Raw genomic sequence first — 25,546 nt, 5'->3', positions numbered from 1 at the left:
TGCTGCAGAAGGTAAATGGCTGGAAATAGTATGACACTTTCCACACAGAAAGCCATGTGGTGTCATGGTTAAGAGTGTGGCACTGGGATTCAGGAAGTCTAGGTTCTAGTTCCCACTCATCCATGCAGCCAACTAGGTGACTTTTGGCCAGTTACAGACTCCTGGCCCAGTGGGCATAAGATTGAGAGCAGAAGGTGGGAAATGATGTACACTACTTCTGAATTCTTCGTAAGATATAAATCTAATAAACATATTAGATAAAACTATCTAAGGATATAAATTTAATAAACAAAAAATGTAGACAGCTCTTTATGAAACGTAGGCATCTTAACTTCATGTGCCACTATTCTGCTATACATTTATTTCTGTAGATAATTTCTATGCCACCTCCAAGTTAAAAAAAGGTGTTAAATCTTTAACATGCTATGCATGTTTTAAAAATGCTATGCACATGATTGAAAAATGCTACGCACATAAACTGGACTAGGAGGAACCAGTTCAGAATTTGGGGTTCAGAACGGTGGTGTCCCGTTGCATCTAAACAACTAAAATTGCAATGTTGCTAATAACGAAAATAATTAAGCATTCCACTACTATCAAGCCGGGAACCCCCAGAGTCTCCCCCGCGACCCACGGCAGCTGCCCCCTAGCGGGAAGCGCCTAAAGCTCCCGCGAGGAGCGCATCCCATCCTGAGCGCGCCTCTTCTGGTCCTGGAAGTCTGGAAAGGGGCAAGTCGAGAGACGAGCGTCGTCCCCCGGAGCGGCGGTCCCCCAGCGGCAAACTCTGGGTCTGGGCAAGGGCTTCATGCTCCTACCGAGCATGTGCGAGCGCTTCACACATGCTCATTTGGGGACGCCGCGCGCTGCCTTCGGCACCGGCACCGTGCAGGCGCGGCCGTGGGAAGGGCAAGGAGGGAGACTGGAAGCAAGAAGGAAGACACCCCCTTTCTTTCGTTCCCTCCCCCTCTGCCTTCCGCCCACCCCGCAAGTCCCATGGCCAATAGCACGAAACCTGCCGCTCCTGCTGCAGACGCTCTCACTTCGGCTGGCTGGGCTCTGCCTGCTCTCGGCCTTCCCGCCCACCCAGCAGCCGCGCGTATAAAGGCTCCAGCGCGCCCCGGGGATGCCCTTTGCCTATTGCCCTTAACAGAGGGTACAAGGGAGGACGAGGACGAGGGGGCCACGGCTCCACCCCGCTCCAATCTGCCGCTGCCGGAGGGGCCCTCCCACCCCCACGACTCCCCCATCAACTGGATTTTGCTGGCACAATTTCTTCCCCATTCCCCATTCCGATCCCACGGTCCTGGAGACCGTTCCCGAAGCACCCGCGTTCTCCCGGCTCTTTTGGCCTTTTAACCGCGACCACACGTGCTTCGGACCGGGCTGGAAGTTAAAAGGACGCCCCGGGCTGCGGCGGACCCCACGGATCGCCTCTTGAAACTCCTTCGCGGGGTTGCAGAGCGAAGACGCGTGGGAAAAGCCTCTGGGTGTATTTGCGAAATCGACTGGCTTTCGCTGCAGCGCCGAAGATGGCGAGGAGCATCGCCGGACAACTCGCCCTCTTCTTAGGTTTCGCCATCCATCTGCAGCCGGTCCACCCCGCTGAGCCGGAGCCCGAGCGATCGCCCATTCCCGCAGGTAAGAACTCACTCGGTCTAGCTCCTCTGTGTCTCCCCACACCCCTGCTTCCGCCCCATTTTCATTGGAACCAGGCCTCCCCCTCTTTACAAACTTTAGCGCATGGGCAATGCATGAAACTGAAGACCAGAGTGCCTCCTGTCATGTACAGAATGCTTGAGTGCAACAGGCTGCTTTCCAAGAGGGATTCCGATCAGATTTAAATCCCGATGCTTCTTTCCCTCTCCACTTCTCGTGTGCTACAGTGTTGCCCGGCTGAGTTAGCTCTGCGCTATATTAAAAGAGATGAATGGAAGAGTTGCTAATTTGTGACCAAAGGAGGAAACCCAGCTTTTGACGTCGTTAGTTTAAAGAGGTGCCCCCTGCGGCCCGAGCGTGTAAAGTTTAATCGGAAAGTAGCTGGCTCTTAGCTAGGTTTTGCTGGGGATGAGGCTCCAATATATTCTTAGTGGGTGCAGTGCGGTTCTTTAGATTGCAAGGCAAGTTTGAGCAAACCGTTACTTTCGAGACCGCCTTGGAAACACAAGACAAAAGCCCTCTGGAGATGTTGATTTCCCCAGTTTGCTGGTAGTCCTGATTTGGTTCTGATGGATTAGCTAAGTTATGTGCCTCTTTTCTTTTTGTTTCCTTATCTGTGTTTCTTTTTGTCAGTGTCTTTGTAAGCTTCATGGGGGACATAAATATTTGGCAAATGCCTTATGGGACCACGATATGCACATCACAGGCAGACGTATTTCCAGTTCTCTACACCAACACTCAAAAAGAAGTTTCTTTGGGATAACAGCAACAAGTTCATACTTTAAAATGTCAAGAGAGAGACATAGCTCTGAGATTCTTTGGCCCATTTTGCTATGGTTAGACTTCAACATAGAAACTTGGTCAGGTTGGAAAACAAATGAAACATAGATGTAGGGGTGTGATGTTCATAATCATGTAAACTTTACTGTATGTACTCCATATGTATGCATAGTTAGCTGTGCATGGTCATAGATGATTCATGTGATAGTTGCACACATTTTTAAACATGGGAATGGTTTCAGCCTAAGGAGACTGGAACTTGTGAAGCATCTTTTAAAGGCCTGGGCTGAAGGAGTTGAATCATGATTTTCAGTAATCACTATCTGTGTTGCATTTTCCAAGTTGTGTTAGGACCACCTTTGTTGCAGCAAAATAGAAATAAATATCTGAGGATAACACTATAGGCTTCTGAAGAAATGGACAGTAGTCTGTGAATATATGTGTCATAATAAATTATTTCAGATGGCACAAGATTCTGTTAGTCTTCTGAAAATGCAAGTTTCAGGACAGAATTTGCTTATTTTCCATTCCCCCCCCCCCCCCCAAAGGAGGGTGGAATTCCTGCTTCTTTGCTGTTTCTCTTGTAAGGGCTTTTTCACATCAGTATATTACAATGTAATCCTGCACATGTTTACTTGGAAGTAAGTCCTACTGTATTCAACAGCATTTACTCTCCAAGTGTATGTTGGATTTCACCTCGAGTCATGATATTTGGCAGAATAGAATTAGCCTATGGAAAAACACAGAGCTCCAGATAATTGTCTGTCAGACCTTTAGTAACTGTTGCTTTTGCAATCCTTTCTTTCCTGGCCCATTTTCCTCTTAATGGGATGAATGCCCTCCCAGCCACATTCTCATTCTACTCCTTGGATACTGTAAAATGCTTGCTCCAAAGAGCTAGAAAATAGTATGAAATTCAATCCTCAGTGTGTAAAACAGAAGAAAAAAAAAGACATGCATAAAACATGTTTTTTTTAAAGTGTCTGAGACATGTTCTCATACTTTCATTCAAAAGTGACAATGGATTTAAAACAGGCATCATATTGCTTGCCATATTCTTCATACTTGGAACCTTGAGCTAAAGTAGGCTTTCGATTCTTCCCCTGTGCTTACTCACATTTGGCATGGGAAATTTATCTCATGTTTATATGTTATGTGGTTCATCTGGTAGTAATAAAAAAAGTGCAAAGTCTTGATTCACACCTTTGGAGTAGTAAACAGCTAACTTTAAAAGCCTGTTTTAATTGTTTTGCCATGGAAAAGGGAAATCTATTACTTAAAGTATTAACCTTTTAATAAAACAAATATTTTAAAATAGTAACACTGTATTTAATGTGTAACACTTTGTTGTGGGGAAGAACAAGTGTTGTGAACATGAAAGATGCAATGAATAAACAAATTTTGCTGACAAATTCCATTTACATCTTGATACCTGTGCTCATGAGTGACTTGCATGAGGTGGTAGGGAGTATTTGTTTGTTTGTCTGATATTCAATTTCTGATGAAGCAGGTTTTTTTCTGAGGGTGCTGCAACATATATTGCGGGTTTAAAGATGCAGCCTAACACAAAGATGTGAGCTGAAGCTCTTTTCTGTTGCAACAAACCAACCAACCAATCAATCCAGGAATGCATTAAAGCTAATAAATAGTTACCCAGCTTGCTTGTGACATAGTTTCTACAAATGTCTGGCAATGCAGTCCTAAACTTGTCTACTCAAAAAGTAAGTTCAGTGGGTCATGTGCTGACTTACGACGGTCTTGGACTGAAGCCTGAACCTATTTCCGCATTCGTGGAGTGAACCTCGCAGGAGCAATGGATGAATGGGGGAGTTGAGTCTGGTGTTAGGAAAATCTCTTCTCTCTGCACATTCTGTGTCTTGTCCTGTTGGAAGACAAGCTGGGGTCATTCTAGGCTGGCTCAGAAACTAGTATAGATCGCTAAAGAATAGAAATGCAACGTGGGTAACTTTTATGCACAACATGGGTAACATAGGATGTTTGGCCTAGCTAGTAACTTTGGGAAGTAACTCCAAGAGGAGTGCTAATAAAAGATGATAACATACAAAGCCGTGGTCAAGTTACTGAAGGTTGTTCTAGAAAGCAAGGGAGGGAGACTGGGAGAGTTATAGCAAATCAAGGATTTCTGTGCCTAGATTGGATGATATGGGTGTAGAGAGGTGGGGGGCCAAGAACTAGCAAGGTGAGGAGGAAACAAAAGGAGCAACAAACCTAGTAAATTAAAGTTCGGGTGCAATGAGAGAAAAAGGGAATCTTTTACCCATCCATGTCTTCTGAGAGAAGGGGGAAGTGTTTGAGTAAGATTTAGTCAAAGGGGCAGGGAGTTCAGGATTTCCTAGGGCCTCTCAAGACATCCTCTGAGATGGAATGCAAAGATTCTAATCTAGGGAGTTAAATGTTTTCAGGCCACAGTAGGGGTTCTTCTGGGCACAAAAATAGCAAGAAGCTGAGAAACAAAGATGGTTGTCCCTGTGGCAGCTGGAAGAGCATAAAAGTGTGCACCTTGGACAGTTGGGTATATCAGAAAGACCATTTTTTGTCTATGGGTTGATAAGCAGTTAGAGAATTAAGAAACAAAAACTTGGGTGTCTGATCATACATTCCAAGTGGTGCAAAAGGGATAGAGACATCAAGGTTGTATGCTGAGACGCTAAGCAGCTATTCTTTGTTCCTAAACAACAAAGGTCACTAAAATGTTCAGTGTTCTCTGTATTGTCAGTGAATGAGTGGCAAGATACCGCCCTGATCGTGTGAGGAAGAGTGTCTCAGTTTGTCTTCAGTTCCGTAGCCACAGGCATTAAGAGGTTAAATATTCTCTCACTCTGCAGTCCTGAGGATCCAGCATACTTGGTTACTTACTTTTGCCAACATGGCAACTAGATACAAACGAGATGAAAAATGGAGGCTTTCTGACAACAGGATTTTATTGGCTTGGGGCTTTTGCAAATGGATCTTTGAGACATGAAGTCCCTTCAGTAGCAGATGGCTTTCCTGCAGGTCACACCTCCATTGCAGCGCTCCCAGCACTTAAACAGCAGTGCATTGTTTCTGGTGCCTGGCCTTTAGCTAGCTTCCTTCTTACAATGGACAAAGGGACTGTGGACTTAGCAACAGACGCCTGTGTGTAATGCAGCGTAGCTGTATGACTACACAGGCACCTCTCGATTAGTTGCTGTAGAAGCCACACTTTGTGGCATTTGTCAGTGTCATTTCCCCCCTTTTAAAAGTAATTTTAAGGCTAGCACTTCTCTGCTGTACTACATGAGGTCTCATATAATTATCTCCACAATATAAAAAGTACTGCCAAGCCAGAATATAACTCTTGGTGAAAAGGGGCCAGTTCAAATAGCCCTCCTGGTGGGCAGAGCAGTGACGCTTGAAATTGTGTCCAGCCATGCTCCCTATGAAGTAGAGTGCACTTGGGTTCACATATGTGAAATGCTATGTCCATACCTGATCAAGATACATGATAAGTCCCTTTCCTTTATTTGGAGGGCATAGATTTTAAGGATCTTGCATGTGAGCTATATACAAAATTGCACCACACGCCTAGGCTAATGTTACCCATTTTTTAAAAACAGAGTGGATTCTGGTTAAAGTAAACAGTAAGAAATTTGTCATCTCATTACTGGAATCCAGATACCACAGGCTTTGTTAACAGCAGTTTCCAGCCTTACATTCTCCTTAGATGAGGTTGTTTTGTTTTGCATATACTTCCTTGCTGTATATGATTCTTTGCAGCTAAACTCTAATGTTATTTACCTTGATGTAGTTTCCATTTCTTTGGCATTGTTTATCTCCAAACAGACCACTTCATTAAAGTAGATTCTGGACTCATGTCTGCATTAGTAACAATGAGAATAACTTGCAATACAAACCTAACTCCGCTTTGTTGTCTGGAAGGGATTGGGATGTAGCAGAGGTGGTACTCCATATGCAAAGAAAAGCTCTGCTGCTGGAAGGATCAGTATACTTTGGTTTGGCAAAAGCTTCCTCTGTTCTGAGAAAGTTCTACCACCAGCAGGTACAACATCTCAGGGACCAGGATACCAGGCGCTGTGGTTCTTGGTTACTAGAGGGCCCACTCCACAGGCCCATGAAACTATGCCACCACGAAACTGGGATAAAGAAAAGGGGAATAAATGCCCTCATCTTTTGCCTTGATCAGATCACATTGTCAAGACTTGGAATAAGGGAGTAGGTCTGTCATTCCAGAGCAAGAGCAAACCAAACTTGAACACAACCTATATTACAAGAAAAGTTTGCAAACCAACTGCACCAAATGGAATTTGTTCAGGACATTAGAACTAGATTGTGCAACCTTTTCTGGTGTCTCGGTGTCAGTGTAAGAATTATAATCCAGATTTCTGTCAAAATGATTTCTTACTGCTGGGTGCTTTCCCTCCCATCTCCAAACAATCAAAATGAATGAGCTTGTATGTATGGCACATTTATTTCATTTGGAAACGTGTCACAAATGTGTTCCATGTTAAACAGGGATGCACAGCACAATGCATCAGATACTGTGCAGTTTGATTTATGGAGTGGACGTGCCACTGAGTGTGACTCTAATAAAACTAAAGTTTCTCAGAGCTCATTAGTCCTGGGCTATTTCCTTTGAAAATTGCATACCTACCACATGGATAATGGTGAATCCACAGCTGCATGCATACTTTAATTTTTTTTCATTATTCTTCGTAAATGTTGGTGATCATAAATGTCAAAAAGGCATATATTTAGTGGAATCAGAAAGCTGGCGTGAATTTAGTTTCTAAATCTTCCAAACCTCCTAAATGGTACAAACTCACTATGTCAAAGTTGCTCACACAAGCTGACTATCTTGACCCACACACCAGTTTTTCTGAGGCATGTGAATGTAAACAAGCAGTTTCATTAATATTAAAAAACTGGAAGCTTTTAGCAGGTTGGCACATCAGGCAGTTAATTCTTTATTGTCAGAAAATAAATGTGGTTACTACTTCTATAAAGCATTCACTCTGGGCTTTCTGTGTTCAGTATATTTAAAATTATTTCTGACGTTTATGGTAGATTTGCAGCAGTGTGTACAGTGTGTTCGTAATTTGTTTGAAAATATAATATGTTAGGCAATTGTTTAATATCAACCTTTTAAACATCTAGTTGAATTAGGTCCACTGTAATGAGGTCATCTTAGAACTATGGGTAATGTCATTTTAAATTGAAAACAGCCATTTTTATTCTAAATGATATTTATCTAATTTAGGGTTATTCATGCTGCCTTTTCAGTTGTTAGAATAGCACTCAGGGCAGCTAACAACATTTGAGGTAGCAGACACTGGGAATGCAATGAAACCAGCTCCCCAGTTTTCCCTGAGACCCTTAAGCTAATGACTACCCTCCAGGTCCAATGGAGGGTGCTGTCTCATTGCCTGCTAGGAAGCAGGAGTTCATTGTCAGTCTGGTCAGATCCAGTCTATGGATAATGTGTGTGGCATTGCGTCCATCACCAAGATGCTTTGGGCCGGCTTTGTCCAAAATAAAGCAGTTCATCTCTGAATAGCTTAGTACAGTTTGTCTTAGTTACTTTGGCAATGTAAATGGTTTTCTCCTCCTTGCTAGGAGAAGGTGCAGAGGATCCGCTAGGATTCCTTTCCCTGCCCCCTGCTCTGAAGACAGCATTCCATCTTAAGACCCTGACCAGTACAGAATAACCCTGCTGCCTCTGAGGACAAAGGGAAGGTCTTCCAAGGGGACATGCTTCAACCTCAGTGTTTTTCCAAGGTCAGATCTGTGATTACAACCTATCCTATGCCACCATCACCCCAACAATGACTGGGAGTTATAGAATTGTGTTCTTACTATGGTTGGGTGTTCTCCGCACTGCACCCCAAAATTTGATATCTTAAGTGAAAGGAGGAACATAAAAAAGAGGGGAAACGATGATCAAGTGCCATGGAAAAACAGAAAACTGCTCCAGTCAAAATGTCAACAAACCAGGTGCTAAAAGAGTAGCTTAAAGCATACTGTGGATCTCATCTTTTACTGCTGCTGTTTAAACAGCTGGCCTTGTATAAAAAATAAAGAAAAGAAAAGAAAAGAAGAAAAGGCTTAAGGGCAAGAATTTTTTTTCTACTACTAAACTTTTCTCACTTTGTGAAATTGATGCCAGTTGCTGAGGATTTACCAATAAGTAGTCATGCTGGTTATTTAAAACAGCCAGCATCACCACCAAAACTGTATGATAAATTAAAAAAAAGCAAGATTGTTTGGTAATATGGTAAATGGAATACTTTTTTTTCCAGGATGTACTAGCATACATTCCAATTGAACAGTATTTTTTGTATTAAATGCTTTCTTGAAATAAGGGTTAGTTGAAAGCCTGTCTAAATAAGCTCCTGTATTCTTATTTATCACAAGCTATGTAGTAAGTAGAAATCTTTAGTGGTTGTTTCAGTTGGCCGTGCATCACACAAAGAGGCTAACTAGTTCTTCCATACTTAAGTTTTGCTCAGGATTCAGTTAAAGGTAAAATTAGTCATGACCAGTTTCCACTGAAAATAGTTTCCAGAGAGACCCAGGTTGCAATTCTAAAGTCAATTCTTTAAGTACCCAGGCCCATTTTTACTTGTCTCGCTTTCATAAGCTTGGTGTTCACAGACAGACAGACAGACAGACATCTTCTTTTATTATCACAGGTGAAGAAGGGAGCCCACAGCATAGTGGTAAAACACACAGCTTGGACACAGAACATTTAATACTATACATTTTCAGTTAAAAGCCTCATTATAGGTAAGTTTTCATCTGCGTCCTTAGAAATTCATCCCAGTCAGGATAGAAAGCACTGGACTTGATGGAACATCGTCTGACTCTGCATAAATTGTGCTTAAATTTGTATATTATTTTTATGACTTTATGAATGTAGCTTTTTAAAAGCACAAAAGGTTATGAAAATACACATTTGGCTATTGCATCTATGGATTTATTCAATTTCCTGTAGAGGGTGTATGTATAGTGCTTATGACACAATTTATGTGGGATCAAAATTGCCACTGTGCAAGTAATTGCAGTGTTCATTCAAGAACTGTCGCTTATTTACTTTTCTTTAACTCAGCCCCATTACTTCAGCATTCTGTAATGGGAAAAAGAAAGATGATGTCTAATTTGGCAGGGCAGCTTGCACCTTTTGGAGCTCAGCATACACTATTTGTCAAGTGTTATGCTGGGCTATGACCAAAGGAACATATAATTGAAAAGTGTTGGCTATACAAATTCTCTTCAAGTCTACAAAGTGGATGTGACTGATAACTCATGAATATTTTTAGAAGTCATTTTTGAGTGATTCAGGACCAGTACGCGGGAGTCTTGTACCAGTCTTTGAGTCCACCTGAGAAGCTGTACTTGGTACAAATATCGATCCTAGCAACCAACATTCCATGAAGTTGCATCATCTGCACAGTAGAACTTCATACACCTGAGGCAGTATTCTATCAATGTATGTGTTTATTACACTTATATTTTATTTATTTATTTAATAAAACATTTTTATGCTGCCCCATTCGCCGAAGCCTCGGGGTGGCTAACAACAATAAGTTAAAAATAATTATAACATTAAATTATATATTATATATTATATTCCTATTATATATTATAATCCTACCTTCTCCCTGTCCCATTGAAGGATCCCAGGGCAGCCTATGTAGTTGTCATCTTTTTATTTTCACAGTAACCCTGCAAGTTAGGCTGGCCTGAAGTTGCCCTGTGAATTTCATGACTGGATAGACACTAGAGTTCAGCCTTGATTCCCAGTTGAATCCTCTAATCACAATGCCACATCAGTTATGTGATGCTAGTGCTAATACAGATTGCATTGTACTAGCCCAAAGTGATGTCTAGTACAATGCCAATAGTGTTTGCTGGATTTTCTCCCTGGAAAATCCATTGTGCTCATACATGCTATTGGCATTGCACCAACTATTGCTTGTGCAAATACCTTGGTAATTTACAGTATATCTGCATTATTGCTGAGCAGGAAACTGCCCCTAGTATTCTCATCTAAGCAAACAAATGGAACTTGTTTTAGGTCTGGGTTTATAAATGCATACATATGCATACTTTTACAGGAGTCACTGCAGATTTACCTCTCTTTTGGATTACAGTGTTTATGCTTTTCTGACTAAGAAGTCACTGTTCGCAGTAGAGAAATATCTATGGCCTCTCCATCAAGCTTGTTTAGATGATAAATTTATTCCTCCTTTCAGCTCGGGCTTTTTATGTTTGCCTCTATCATATGCCACTTGTACACTGGAGTGGAAAGAAAGGACCCCCGGCCTTCATGTTTTGTATTAGTTCTGGGGCCCAGCATGCATATGAACTGGGTGCTTCCTTAAATGTATCTGTTCCATATATATAGGGAAACAAAAACATCTGAATTTTGGATGTGTACATTTAGCTTGCAATGGTGTGCCAACAATTTCTTTACAAATTGGCAGGGTGCCTCAAATGAACATTTTTAAGAAAAACTTTTCTTTGTTAAGCTGACTTGGTTTCAAATTCCTGCTATTTGGACTTAAAGCTGTTGTAACATCAGTTATCCACATGTTTAACACAGTGCAAATGATTGGACTCTGTGCATTGCAGGCATTTGCTTCCTCTTGTAAGGCCTAAGAATGCCTAAATTAGAAGTATCTCATGAAGATGAGGCTTTGGGTTCTTATTTTAGAAACAATTGTTACTTGTTATTCACCTGATAATCAGGGAGGGCTAGTCATCTCTAACTTTGTCCTAGCAGATACATTTTATACATAATCAGTATCTGAATTCTCATGCGAGTAGGATCTGTATAAAGTCTATCAGATCACCTGGCCGGATATGAATTTTAAATACCTGTAAAATAAAATAATGTTGATACGTTATCACAAAAGACAATAGTCAGAGATCTTGGATGCCTTGATATGCTATTATTCTAGCAAATCATTTACAGTCCAGTAAACTTGTAAAATAAGCTATCAACAGTTCATGTTGGAATTGGGGATTAGGGTACATTATAGGACCCTAGCCAACTTTCAAGACATGGAAGAATGAAGGAACCACGTATGGCCATAATTCACATATATTTATATCCAGTAGTGGGCTACAGATTCTTGCCAGTAAAATAATGCATCCAAGACAATCTGATAGGGAGTAGTTTTTTCCTTACTGAAGAGCCCAGCATTTGATTTTCATAACTGCCAGTGTGCTTTTTCAGCAGTGGAAAAGTAGCTGACTTGAGTCAAGCTGAGTATGTAATCATGGATTTATTTGAACAAACCACTCATATGTTAAGAATATTTGAAGAAAATAATGGGACTGAAGTGTTGTCTGCTGGATGACCACATACAATTTGTTTGGCTGGTCCTTTCCACTTGCTCCAGAAAAACAATATGCCATGTCTGGTCGTCTCTAACGGGGCATACAGTTATAGCAGCTGCACAAATCCTTGCTTGGTACTGGTTATGATGGATTCTACTCTGAATAGCTAATTTTTTGTTACTTTATATAACAAAGTATGCAGTAACTTTGAAGCATTACGTTTCTAAATTTGTTTCGAAGGACATTATGAGTGCTGCTCTGTTTTTTCTTTAAATTTTAGCTTATTATTCAAACACAATTATAGTATTCCTTGAAAAATATGGAGGAAGATTAACTGAATGGAAGCTTACATGCCCAAAAAGTGGTGTTTGCTTTCAGACTATTTTCAGTAATATTTTATTTTTAGTGAATTGTAGGCTGAGAGAAATAGCTCTGCATGAGCTAGGCTTGTTATTTGTATACTTAGTGTTGCTTTTGTTATTCTAACCTTGTTTTCTTGAGTAGTATCAGTAGCTAGAATTGTGTACTGTGAAATCAGTATAAGTAATCAAAAACTATGGATTAAACAGAGCTTCTTGCACAAGTGTTCTTTTCCTAATAGCCTGTATGAGGAAACCATTCCACAGTCTAGTAGTAAAGTATGGGAGTAGTGAATGTAACTGTAAATTAACACATTATTATGGTGTTATTCCAGACACATAATTGACAGGATGATAGCATGTTCTATCTGCTGATGGAGAGAGTTTTTGCAAGTTCATTCAGTTTATAAGGACTATCTTGTTACTTCAGACCTTTAGAATTCTATAATGTTTGTATTTTTTTGTGTAGCGCAATGAAGCCATGAGCTATGCTGGGCAGGGGCACCCAAGATGGACAGGCTCTGACAAAAGGTGATCTGTTAGAGAGGAAAATGGCAACCCACCACTTGCCATGGAAACTCTATGGACAGTATCGAAAGGCTAAAAGATATGACGCGAGAAGATGAGCCCCTCCGTTCGGAAAGAGTCCAATGTACTACTGGGGAAGAATGGAGCACAAGTACAAGTAACTCTGGGAGACAGTGGAGACCAGGAGGGCCTGGTGTGCTGTGGTCCACATGACTCTGAGACTGAACAGCACCAGCACCAACACCAACAAAAATGACTACTGACTACTGAACTACTGAAGCTTAAGGCTTTTAGCCTGAAATTAATCTCAAAAGAAGCTGTTGGTGTTTTTGCTTCCTCTACAAAGATAGTTCAGATTTGGATGACATTTTTCAGGGAACAGGGTTCAGGTTTTACGTTTCTGGTGTCTAAGGTATGTGTAGGTTTGGCTGCATGTGTTCTTTTCAACTTAGGTCCCATTCACCAGCTTTTTGTAGCCTTCTGAGCTTCTTGTGCTTTCTGAAAGGTCTGCTAGAAGAAGCAATAATAATTTTCTTCTGTGCGGCTTCACAGCACTGTTCTCCATTGGTCTCCCCAAAGCTGAGTGAGGCATTTTTGGCTACAATCACTACCATCGCTTCATTCAGCTTGCAGGCACACACAAATGCAGAAACGAGTTTAGCATATTCCATAGTTTGTATATTTTGCTCTGAGATGGTATGTGAACTCAAATGTTATGAATCCTGAGCAGTCATTCTGGGTCTGGTGGGCAGTCGCTGCCTTCATAGGAATTCCCTTTGCACCGAATACAACAGATCATCATTTTCATTGGCAGAATGGTAACCTGTCATTCATTGAATTGAGCAATACTTTCCTGGCTGAACAATCAGTCTTCTGATAACTGATTTGGGGTGATTGGGTCAACATTGTTGTTGCTATATGCCAAAAAGTTGTATCTGTCTTGTAGCAACTATATGAATGAATGTGTTCATTCCTAGATGTTCCCACCCATGACAGCCCTGCTCAAATCTTGTAAACTGAAGGCTGTGGCTTCATTTATGGAGTCAATCTATCTCATATTTTGTCTTCCTTTTCTTCTTCTGCCTTCACCTTTCACTAGCACGATTGTCTTCCCCAGGGAATTTTGCCTTCTTATGATGTGCCCACTTGAAGAATTTGGTCTCATTAGAAGAATAGTGCACTATACACTTTTCTAACAAAGTTGGTACCAAATCTAAATTGCTCATGTAGGAAAATGTAATTAAAATACAATCTGGTTTCTCTAGTCTGACTGCATTTTCAAGCATACTGTATACTAGTGATCTACTGCAAAATAAAAGGAGGAAACCTCTGCTAATTCTTTCTTTTGTTCTTTATATAATTCTTTCACAACCTGTATTAGTTCAAGGTGGGAGTATGATTAGAGGGAAATTGCTCAGAGCCATTTCATAATTTTAAGTAGAAATTGTTTATTAGATATGGTACCAATTTTCTGGCAATGTGTGAATGTTGTTGTTGTATCTTTAATTTGTTCCTACGGCTGAAATGTACCCAGTACTAGTGACAACCATATTTTAAAATAAGACTGAAATAGCCATGCATTTTTGATTGCCTAATCCCCAATTATGTTCAATCTGATGACATAAATATCTTGAAATAAAACCTTTAATGTACTGACTGGATTTTCTCTTTTGTGCCGTAAAAGCAAGCATATTGAAAATGTATAATCTTTCATGAGTCTGAAGGGCTTCCAAATGGCTTTGTTTCCATTTGCTCTCATCCTCAATGATTTGCATGGCTTTTATTGAGAGGCCGAGAATATCCTAGCTTTTGGAGCAGCAGTTGTACGTTGGGGATGATATCAATTTATGATTTTGGCCTGAATTTGTAGTGCCATGCATCCTGAATAATATGACACAAAGAATTAATTTATACAGATGTATTTCTGGATGGGGGCTGTTGACGCACTAGGTTATAGTGTATTTTTCCTTGAATAAAGAAGAAATCAGGGGTATACAGAGTCAATGGTGGTGCAGTGATTAGTAGCTAATCTAGATTCCATTTAGCTAGGAAAAACAATGAATAGCCATGTTCATTCTGTGCCCCAGCTTTCTGAAGACTATTGGGCAAGACACCCTCCATGGGTCCCTGTGCACAGTGAGTCTGCCTTCTTGGCACCATTGTCGTGAGGAACTCTTGCTCCTCATCCTCTTTTCTTCATGGACTCCACTTGCTTGCTTGACAGGCAGCCAGCCAGGCAGTGAGTAAAGGTAACTACTACCCTTCCTTCTCACCACCCTTCTTACCAACACCAACACCATCACCATCACCAGCTTCTCACCCTTTGTCAGTATAACCTCCTTGACAGGATGGTGGCTGCTAGATTCTTAGTTCCTCATGAATATATGTATTTGTTTATGCATTTCAGTATAAGGCAAAAGAAGGCTACACACCTGGTTTTGTTGACAGTTGCTTTAGGTGCTTTCATCATGGGCAAATGGGCTAAAACACGCTTGTAAACAGACACTCCTTTGATGGTTGATATTGCCTCAGGATACTCAGGGAAAATGTTATTTACAAGCTGGAAGTGAACCACTTCTGTCTTTCATTCAAGCCATTGGCATACCATGTATGAAGCTGCTTACTGAGCCTAACCATTAAGTGCATCCAATCCATTCCAATGCCACTCTTACTGAAGGTAAAAGACCTTTCTTAATGCTGGTACCTGAGAGGCCATTCCCATTATGGAATCTGGAGATTTCTTTGAAGATGCCACACTGTGTTGTCAAAGTCCCTTTTCAAAAAGGCAGGCGGATGAGGCCCTCCTCTAAACCAAATTGCCAGCATGGGGCTTGACTCCCCAGTCAGTATTACTGGCAGTATGTTCTGCACAACTAGCTTCCTGGAACAGATACAGGAATGTCTGGGCAAGTGGCCCAGCCAAATGTGCAACCAGTAATGTTTATGGGTTTGACTTGTAGAACTATGAGGAAAGTTTTATAAGTAAATGGAAGGAAAAAATAAACTGATGTAATCCCCTGCCCTTCTGCTTCATCATCACAGACTGGTTATTCAGCAATATTATTCATTATCTGTAAAGAAATGTTGTTAGTGAAGTCAAATTTACAACTCTTTATCATCCTTAAAGCACCTATGAAGGACTAATTCTTCTCTCTTTTCCTCTTTGCCAGATGAACTGTTAATTTTCACTGTTGCGACCAAGGAAAGAGATGGCTACCACCGATTCATGCAATCAGCAAAGCATTTCAACTACACAGTGAAGGTATTCTGTGGAAAGAATTTCACTCTGTATGTGGCATGTGTGCATGCTAAGGCCATATTATACTTAAATGTAACTACTATGGAATGAAATCACGGAAAATACTTCTTAGGTCATTTGCTGTATATCTCTGCCAATTAGGAATTATTCTCTGCTTTATAGTTTGCTAGTGTTTCCCCTAGTCTAGTTCAGTATTCCAGATGGTGGAGTCTTCCACTTTCCTCAAGCAATTATTCCACAGTGTGATAGATTTAAGCATTGGAAAGGTTTTGCTCATGGTCTGTGTAATATTACCTCTTTCCCTTTCCTTTCCATTCCATTCCATTCTCTTTATATTTGTTCACCATTTTAGTCATTCAAAAGCTATCCTTTTCCTGTGACTTCAGAAGAAGATGCTTCCATTTCCTACTATTTACAGCTTTTTATTCTGAATGTTAATCCTAGGCCAGCTTTTACTTTTACCCAGCTCACTTGTTCACGGAACATAGGTACCTCTTCTTAACTGTGTAAGAGCAAACTTGTTAGAATCAACAGTGCAACTTCAAGGGAAATCTCTTATCACAGAAGGCCAAGGCAATGGGGCAGCTCTAAAACTTTAGAAGGGCCTCTCTCAAGAACTGCAGCTGGGCTCCTGTTTGCTTGGTTTGTAGAAAGGTGTAAATACTTCCTTCCAATTTAGCCTTTTGAAACACGTAGTTTAATGTGTCAGGGTGCACTCCTATTGCCCAGCCTCAGTTGCACATGATCCTCTGAATTTGCAGGCTTATGTGCATCCAAGGCTGGAGGGGAGCTGGGTAATTGCTATTTCTACCATGCATTACCATGTTTTTGGCCATCTGGATAAAGCTCTTGGAAGTGGGAGGGAAGAAGGAAGCTGGGGCCTTGATCGCAATCAGCATAGGAAGGTGGCCCCAGCTTTCTCCCTGCCCTTCACCTTTCCTCCTCTCTGAGATGGATTTCTTTGCTTGGAGAGGCAGGTGGCATGGCTCTTCTGTGCTCGCTATGAGGGGGCAGGACAGCCTCTGCACTAATGTCAGTGCTGGGTCTCTGAAGAATCCTATTTCCCCAGTCCAGCCCTCCCCACCCCAATGATGTCTGGTAACATAGGTGTGTGCTCTTAATGATTTACTATTTTTAATGTTCATGTTTTTTAAAAAATATTTTACAGTTTTAAACTGCTGCAAAGTGTTCATAATAAATAGTAAAGTTTAGATTTATGCAGTCTGGATTGTCGTCGTTGCCTTCACACTCAACCTCTCTGAGTCCCTTTTCTTTACAAAAAAACAAAAAACCCAGAACCTATTCTTCTAGAAGTGGGGTTTCTGTAGATTCTCTTCACACAGTCAGGATTCCAGAACCTTAGCAAACACAGCTTCTGATCATGTGAAGATGGTCTGTGCCTGCACCAGTAATGTGCAGAGTATGAAGGAGACCTGTTTAGAGTCTGGTCTGTGCTTGAGGAGCAGCCAATCTTGCTCATTCCAAAGTAGCATCAAAACTACATTTTTGCACAAACCAAAGGAACAGTAGAACTCAGGGAGTGTAGATAATGGGTGTTATTCTGATCACATACTACACATTTACTTATACCTGTGTAATGATTTTATTAGGAGAGTTGTAGTCAGTATAAAAAGGACTGAATTAGACCATAATACTCACCATGTATGTCTGTGGCTTCTATTTTGTAACTCGCTGGGTCTGTTAGCCCTTTTTTCTAGCAAATAACACCACTGCAAATCCTAGCCAACCAGTTAAATGAATAATAGTCCAACCAAAACCCACCAGTTGTTCAGGCTCCCCAGTATGAAAGTACTTTAGCTGTGACAGCATGAATGCTTATCCCACTGCAACGGAACACCAGTGCTGCAGATTATTTGTTCCTGCAAGGTAGGCAAAAACTTTCTATTACCACGATCCAGCAAAATTTCTAACATATCCTTTAGTGGAATTTTTTTAATCCATTGTGATTCAACAGTCCTGTCCATCCAGCAAGCAAGTTGCATATAAAGCAGTTTAGCTGTTTTGAGAAGGATGGTTATGACTGCCAGAAGTTGATTTGAGAATCATGTTGACAAACAAACTGGGTTCACTGAGGAGGAAGATATTTGCCTGAAACTGCAAAATTCAGAGTCAAGCAGAATAATGATCATGTATAATATGTGCCATAAACATTGTTATTAACATTGGGGATCCATAAATTATGTTCAGCTTCCTGTTTTAAAAAAGCATTTCTGCTATCCAGTAGCAATAAATATGTCTCCAATCACATGGATAGTGGATTCCTCTCATCATTCAGGAACTGGCAGCTTGTCTCTTCAACAGGATTAGGAATTAAGGGTTTAGGTAGGCTAGTGGTACTGATGCTACTCTTTCTGCATCCCCCCCAGTCCTTTTAATATAGTTCCGTAGACCATCTAATCCATTGACACCTTTCTGGGCAACCTTGATAGCTTTATGTAGCCTTCTTTTATTTTTTTGTCAACCACAATGTGAACACATCTTTAATCCCTTTTTCATGGTTAAGCTGACTGGTTCCAAAAACCTTAAAGTTGTGAGCAGTAAGTCAGAGTTAATAAAAAGGTGGGTTCAGCAATTTTCTGATTTTCCAGCTAGACAACTGTCCAGAAAGGCATCCGTCAATCTCTGCAAAGAGACTTGCTTTTATTGAAGAGAATTCCCATCTGTCCCCCAACCCTAATTCAGGGCGAAAATACTCATACCCAAAGGCGGATTCTACAAATTGCCGTCTTACAGGCTGTTTTTCTACTCAGTTCAGGTGTTCTTTTCCCTTCCAAGTTGTCCAAGATCCTGGGATACTGGGGGGATCTCAGTTATTGTGACTCTAATCCAACTTCAGACATTTTCTCACCTGGCGCTCCTGGGCCTTGAAATGCCCATGCGTCCAATTCAGATTATCTAAAGTCATGGTTACGTGGGATCTTTTCAGCCCTCTCTTTCTTTCTCACCACTCTGAACACATTTCAGGCCCCTAGACTATAAGGGAAGACTTGTTTTGCCAACCCCAACCCTAACCTGGACTTCCACCTTAACCCTAATTCAGGTCAAAAATGGCCATAGCCAAAGGCAGATTCTCCAAATTGCCATTTTTCAGGGTGTTTTCCCACTCAGTTCAGGTGTTCTTTTTCCTCCCAAGTGCTCCAAACATCCTGGGATACTGAGAAGATCTCAGTAATTTTGACCCCCTAACCCAAATCCGGAATTTTCAGTTCTTCTAGTGCTTTTTTGTTTACCATCTATCTGGAAATCAGATTTTACCACCCCCACCCCCCCCCCACAGACAGACCTCAGATCATTCTTTAGCAATAGACTTGGCATATATTCTAGGATCCAAGATTGTACTCAAGTTGATAATCTGGCTAGGTAAGTTAGTCTGAATCCAGTGGAATCCTGTGTCTATATGCAATTTTTGCTTTCTCTGTGTGTATGTTGTTTAGGTCCAGAGAAAGTCCTTTTTCTATTTGGACTATTTTAAAAAGAGCCTTTTCACTAAATTTTTCCCCTCACGGAAGACTGCATGGCTACCATTTCTTTTTAAGAATTTTTAAGGTATTTTGGTAACCTCTCTGTTTCTGGAACTTCCTCATTTACTTCTTCCCTGGAGCAGGGCTGAAAGGAGGAGTCCTTCACAACACAGGTCAAAAACTCCCGAAACATCTGGACAGACAAGAGTGTAAGTTCATTCTGACTAGTGGCAACCTATCAGAAATTCATTTCCTGGGGAACCCATATAAAGAAAGTGTTCACCAGAGAAAGTTATCTATCCTTCCTGATTTGAAGCAGGTCCCAATAAGTCTTTGCCCCCTTTAGGGCTATTTTTGAAAACTAAATGCTATGTTTAGTTCCCTGGCAAACCTCACCTCAGCACAGTAAACATCTGTTTTCAAATGGGGAATAGGAAGGCTAGAAGACACAGTGTTTCCTCCTTTCTCAAAACTATGTATTCTGTTTTTTCCTTTCCCTGCAGCAGTTCCTCATAATTAGCCTCCTGAAAATAAAGCAAAGAAAATTGATGTTTTTTCTCTTTCTTCACAGTTAGAAATGTAGCTTGAAAGAAGTAAAAGTGGGTAAGAAGAATCCAATTGCAAGTGAGGGTGCAGCATGGAGAGAAGTTGCAGCTGACTATAAATTTCTTACTGCCTTCTCTTATCCAGGCAGGGAATCATTTTCCAAAGTAAATTTTGCTTAGTTCTGAGCAGCTACCTTGAAAAAGCACAGTACCATGTTGACTCTGAGGTATTTAGATGATGTATTTATTTATTTATTTATTTATTTGATTTATCCCTGCCATTTCAACCAAAATGTCACTCAGGGTGAGTTCTAACAACAACTTAGAACAATAAACCAGTATGGATTTAGTAACATATCTTGCCAAACTAGTTTGTTTCATTGATTGATTGATTGATTGATTGATTGGGCAACCTCCCTTGTAGACTGTGGGAAAGTTGAGGACATTCTATAATTTGACTTCAGTAAAGCTTATTATTTATTTATTTATTTATTTATTAAAACATTTTTATGCTGTCCCATTCGCCGAAGCCTCGGGGCGGCTTACAACAAAAAATTAAAATAACATTTTAAAATATATACAGTAACAAAGTGTCCCATGATTAGCATGGGGCACTTTGACAAAGTGCCCCATGATTAGCCAACTAGGTAAATGTGAGCGGGATGGAATAACCGTCTTGTGAAATCACAGTTTGCTACAGAATTGAACTCAAAAAAGAGTACTTTTGAATGGTGCCCTTTCATACTAGGGAATGGTAACAAGCGGGGTGACAGAAGGCTCAGTCTTAGAACCAGTGCCCTTCAACATTTGTATTAATGGAGTGGACAAGGAGGTGTAGCGAATGCTGATCGAATTTGCAGATGGCCCAAACTTGGGTGTGATAGCTAATGTTCTGGAAGACAGAAACAAAATTCAGAGTGTGCATGATAGGATGGAGTGTTCGGCTGATAACAACATAATGAAATTCAATAGGGATAACTGCCGAATTACACATCTAGGAAAAGGGAACCAAATGCACCATTACAGGATGGGTGATACTTTGCTTAACAATACTATAAGTGAGAAGGATCTTGGAATTGCTGTAGATTACAAGCTGCATATAAACCAGAGATGCGATGTAGCTAGAAAAAAGCTACAAAAATGCTATTTGGACTTCATTTATGGATGTATAGCTTCCAAAGTACATGAGGCAGTGTTGGTCCCCTCTAGCACCAGTTAGGCCCCATCTTGGGCACCACACGTCAGGTAGGAGGGGGAGAAACTGGGGGAATTCAGAGAGTGACAAGGATGATCAGGAGCTGAAAGCAAAGCTGCATGAGGAAATATTGAAAGAACTGGGCATGTTTAACCTGGAGAAGAGAAGGAAGATTTGATAGCACTTTTAAAATACAGAAAAGGTTGCCATGCAGAGGAGAGCCAGGATCTGTTCCCAGTCATCCCAGAATACAGGACACAAAATAATAGGATCAGGTTACAGGAAGCTAGACTCTGAGTGAACATCAGGGGAAACTTCCTGAAAGTTGGAACAGTATAGCAATTGAACCAATTCCTAGGAAGGTTGTGGACTCGCTCATATTGGAAGCGTTCAAGAAGCAGTTGGACAGTGATCTGGCAGGGAGTCCTTCACTGAGCAGCAGATTGGAATTGATGGTCTTAGAGGCCTCTTGCAACTCTACTGTTCTTGGCTATGAATTTAAAATTGATTAAGATAATGCACCTTTAAATGCAACAAAACATAACAATTATGGAATAAAAATAGCATCCAAATCAACAGACCCACAACACACTGAAAGGCCCTCTTGGTCTGCTTGCTGGCAGAAGGACAGCTGGCAGGGAGAAATACTTGTGGGAGATGGAAGGACTGTGTGCTAGAAGCAGGACAGTGCTGATGAGTGAAAGAGAGTGGCAGTTTTGCACATCGAAAGGGAGATTAATGAACTATGCAATACCAGAGAAAAACTAAAAATGGTGTTAGTGATGGTGCTTTCCCGTAGCCTGCCAACTCATAATCAATAGTGCCCAGAGGGAAAAGGGAAGAATCCCTTTCAGATTTCATTCAGAGCTAGGGAATACAGAATCTTTGCCAAAAATCTTTGCCAAATTTTTGCAGCAGGTACTATAATGCAATCTTCCCTTCTGAACATTCTTGTCTTTGGCCTAATGTCAAGTGAGTCCATCAAAAGTTTGTCAGCATGACATGAAGATCTGTGTCTGTCTGCATGTGTCTCTCTCTCTCTCTCTCTCTCTCTCTCTCTCTCTCTCTCTCTCTCTTTTTTTCTTCCTTCCTTCTCTCTTTCTTTCTTACTTGACAGACATGATTTAACTCCAGGAATCAATCAAAGGAAAGTTTCAACCCCAACCCATATCTAACCTGTTTTGTATCTCCTATTCATTGTTCGTCTTCCCTGCTCTGCAATCTCCTTCCAACATTGCAATTTATACTTTGAACTATTATACTACTAGGGCTTATCTTGTTTTAGGAATTGTAAAACTTTTTTTCTCCTTCCTAGCCAGATGGTGCTTTGAGTCACTTTATGTGGTGGCAAGTAATTGCTGGGTTAGTATTTGGTTAGGAATCGCCTCTCATATTTCTGTAGTTATGTCATTGAACTCAGTGCTGCTTACGGCATGGAAAATTTATGGGAAATGAAATGCTGGCTTAATATGTATTAACTGTAGGAGGGCATGGTATTTCAAGATGTGTGTGAGGCTTTGTTTTGGCTTGTTTTTAATAAAGAAAGGTGATACCATAAACATGAGCTCCATCTGTATTCAGTGACGTCTAGAAAATGTGTATGAAATTAAAATGTCAGAGGAAAGCAAGGTTTCTTGTTTAGGTGGGTGGACTGAGGGAAAGAAGTGCTTTCATTCTATTGAACTAAGTAGGATTATTGCTGCAACAGTAGTATCCTTTTTGGTGAGTGTGAGACAGGACGGGGCATTTTGACTAGCCAAAAAATGCCCCCTCATCAATTGACTGATGAAATATTATTGCATATAGTATGTATGCATATTTAAAATGCTAATTTCCTTTGAACAATAACATATTATTTGGATGTCAATTTTTCCCAGCTCTTCAAATTTTAGGGTTATATGTGTATACAAAAAAGTGTCCCACAATTCCCAGGATTCCTCAGGTGAGACTTTTTTCTCTCTAACCCTGTACAGAATTGCACCCTAAATTTTGAGTGTGGGCATTTCTTACTATGCAGAGCTGTTATAACTGCAGGTCTCTCCTAACAGGAACACAATCAATCACCAGTGGCAAATGTCACTGCCTAGGGTAGGTAGCTGGTAGGTTTGCCATTGTCTGATTCAGATCCAGGAACCAAGTATACCTCACCCTTGCTATTGCTAAGAGGTGACATCGTAATGAAATAGAAAGCTAATATTAATATTTGCTTGTATTTTCCCACAGTCAATATCAAGCATTTGGTTGACAATACTTGACCATTCAATGGACCAGCAAGTGAATTCCATGCCATGATCCTTTTAGATTTGTTCTTGAATTCTTAGGCAACTATATAAACCGAGTATCAGAGGTTCTGGTCAGGGTTGAAACAGGGGTGGTGAACCTTCATGTTGGAAGGCAGCTCTAGATTTCCTGGATTCACTCATTTTCCCCAAAGCACCCATCATTTAGTGGTTTCCCAGCTTTTGGGCAGTGGTATTTTCCATTCCAGAAGGTTGAAATGCCTTTCCTAACACTTAGTTACTGGCTGTAAGAGCTTTATGCTGCACTAGTTTTTGGTGTACTGCTCCTGCTTTTGCCTTCAGCCCTGTCCACTTTGTCTTTGGTCATGCCCACTACTAGAATGTGGTCCCCAGTGATTCACAAAAACTGACTTCAGCCCTCCCGCTGAAAGAGGTTCCCCACCTCTGTGTTAAAAGAGGAGAAAAGGTTATGATTGAATGTCTCTGAATTAGGCATTTTTATATGAGGTTTTTACACCACTTTACTTGATGCTGTGACTTCCAGATTCTTGAAGAGGTTCAGGTCCTTTACCCTTTTTTTCTTTTTTCTTTTCCTAAGCCTTTCTGTATACACCATTACACATCAACATGGTGACACTGTGGTCTAGCAGAATTGCAAAGTACAGAAGCTTTTAATTCCACCATTTTCGAGAATTCTCTTTCTGAAAGAAGTTGTAAAACTGTTTGGAAAACACAGGAGAGGCACTGGAGGATGGTGGCAGCATCATACAAAGCCCACACCCACTACTCCACGTAAAGAGTCACCTTGTGTTGAGCAGCCCTTAGACTCTCCCTTGTTGTAGCGGTACCTGCTGTTGCAGAGGCAGTCCTAGTCATGCAAGGGATGAATGAATGATTGAGACATATATATGATTAGCCAGCTAAAAGGTGGAAGGGAAGAGCGATAGCTAACCATTCCTGGTTTTGTACCTGCTTGATGTAAGAAAAAATTACTGTCTGAAACCAGGTGAGTCCTTGGTCAATGTAGACTGTATTAAACCAATAAGTCATAGGTCAAAGACAGTATAAGGAAGCTTTCCACATTCTTATTATTTATATGGGATTATCACATCAGGCTTAGCCTAACTGTTATGGTACCTTTGCTTTGGTTTGCATATCTGCTCAGTACATGAGAAACCACTGAATCCCTGTTCACAGGTCCTTGGTCAAGGTGAAGAATGGAAAAGTTCAGAAACTGTAAACTCAATTGGAGGTGGTCAGAAAGTACGCCTGTTGAAATCTGCGCTGGAAATGTATGCTGATCGGGAAAAGTTGGTGGTTATGTATCTTGACTGGTAAGATACCTTCCTTGTTTTGGATTTGACATTTCAGTCAGTAGGAAGTTTATAATATGTTGGGTTTTGCTGTGACTTGCCTTTTAACCATGCAGTTATTTTCACCCTGCCCAAGTAGGAAAAGTTGGTGGCTGTTTTTCACTTACAGAACTCTTGCACTGTGTTTGTTCAGTGGATTTACAGATGTAAAAAGCTGTCTGGGGGCTGTGTCTGCTGCACTCCTCAAGGGGCGGGGTGGAGATTTTATCTAGGCTTGACAGACTGAGACACACAGCCCAACTAAACATTCCTGCATTATGAGTTAGTTGTTTCTGTCAGAAATTATTGGGTAAAGAAATAGTCCAAATGGCAGTGAAATAGAAAGTGTTTCTGTAAAGAATGCATAATGAGCAGTAGCAGAGTGATGGCAATCTTATGTTAACTTAGAGTCATGCCTGATTTCTAAAGTGAGGGGTCAGAGACTAGGGCATAAGCCTTATAGATGCCATACTGGATATTGTGTGAATATTGTGTTTGCTTCTGGTTGCCTTGGCTGTAAAAGGACATTACTGAGTTGAAAAAAATACAAAGAAGGGCAATGAAAATGAACAGTGGGGAGGAGCACCATGAGGAGCAGCTACATGAACAGGGACAGACAGCTTAGAAAAATGGTGAGTAAGGGGAGAGAGGTGTTTAAAATTGTGCATAGTGTAGAGAAAATGAATAGGGAGGCATTTTTCTCCTTCTCCCATAATACTCAAACATAGATTGCTATGAGATGGATTGTGGTAAGGGTTAGAACAGGACAAAAGGAAGTACTTTTTCATGCAAGATATAGCTGAAC

The 25,546-nt window shown here is 40.9% G+C and overlaps 1 protein-coding gene across 2 annotated transcripts in view; it reads left to right on the top strand.

Moving 5' to 3' along the window:
* Window positions 1–1,229: 1,229 nt before the first annotated feature.
* Window positions 1,230–25,546, top strand: part of PLOD2 (procollagen-lysine,2-oxoglutarate 5-dioxygenase 2) — a 62,327-nt gene continuing 38,010 nt past the window's right edge. Inside the window, exons 1-3 of one of the 2 annotated variants that reach the window (XM_044432890.1) lie at window positions 1,230–1,638; window positions 15,839–15,930; window positions 24,587–24,723. In XM_044432890.1, the coding sequence (XP_044288825.1) occupies window positions 1,530–1,638; window positions 15,839–15,930; window positions 24,587–24,723 (338 nt within the window). In that variant the 5' untranslated portion in view covers window positions 1,230–1,529. Of the gene's footprint in view, window positions 1,639–7,818; window positions 8,215–15,838; window positions 15,931–24,586; window positions 24,724–25,546 lie in introns of those variants that run through there. The other variant, XM_044432891.1, reaches the window with a different exon arrangement.

The sequence above is a fragment of the Varanus komodoensis genome, unplaced genomic scaffold, assembly GCF_004798865.1.
Source record: "Varanus komodoensis strain SLA01 unplaced genomic scaffold, ASM479886v1 scaffold25, whole genome shotgun sequence".
In the NCBI taxonomy this organism is placed as follows: domain Eukaryota; kingdom Metazoa; phylum Chordata; class Lepidosauria; order Squamata; family Varanidae; genus Varanus; species Varanus komodoensis.
Note: the sequence above shows the minus strand (reverse complement) of the source record. Positions and strands in the feature narration are given on the sequence as shown.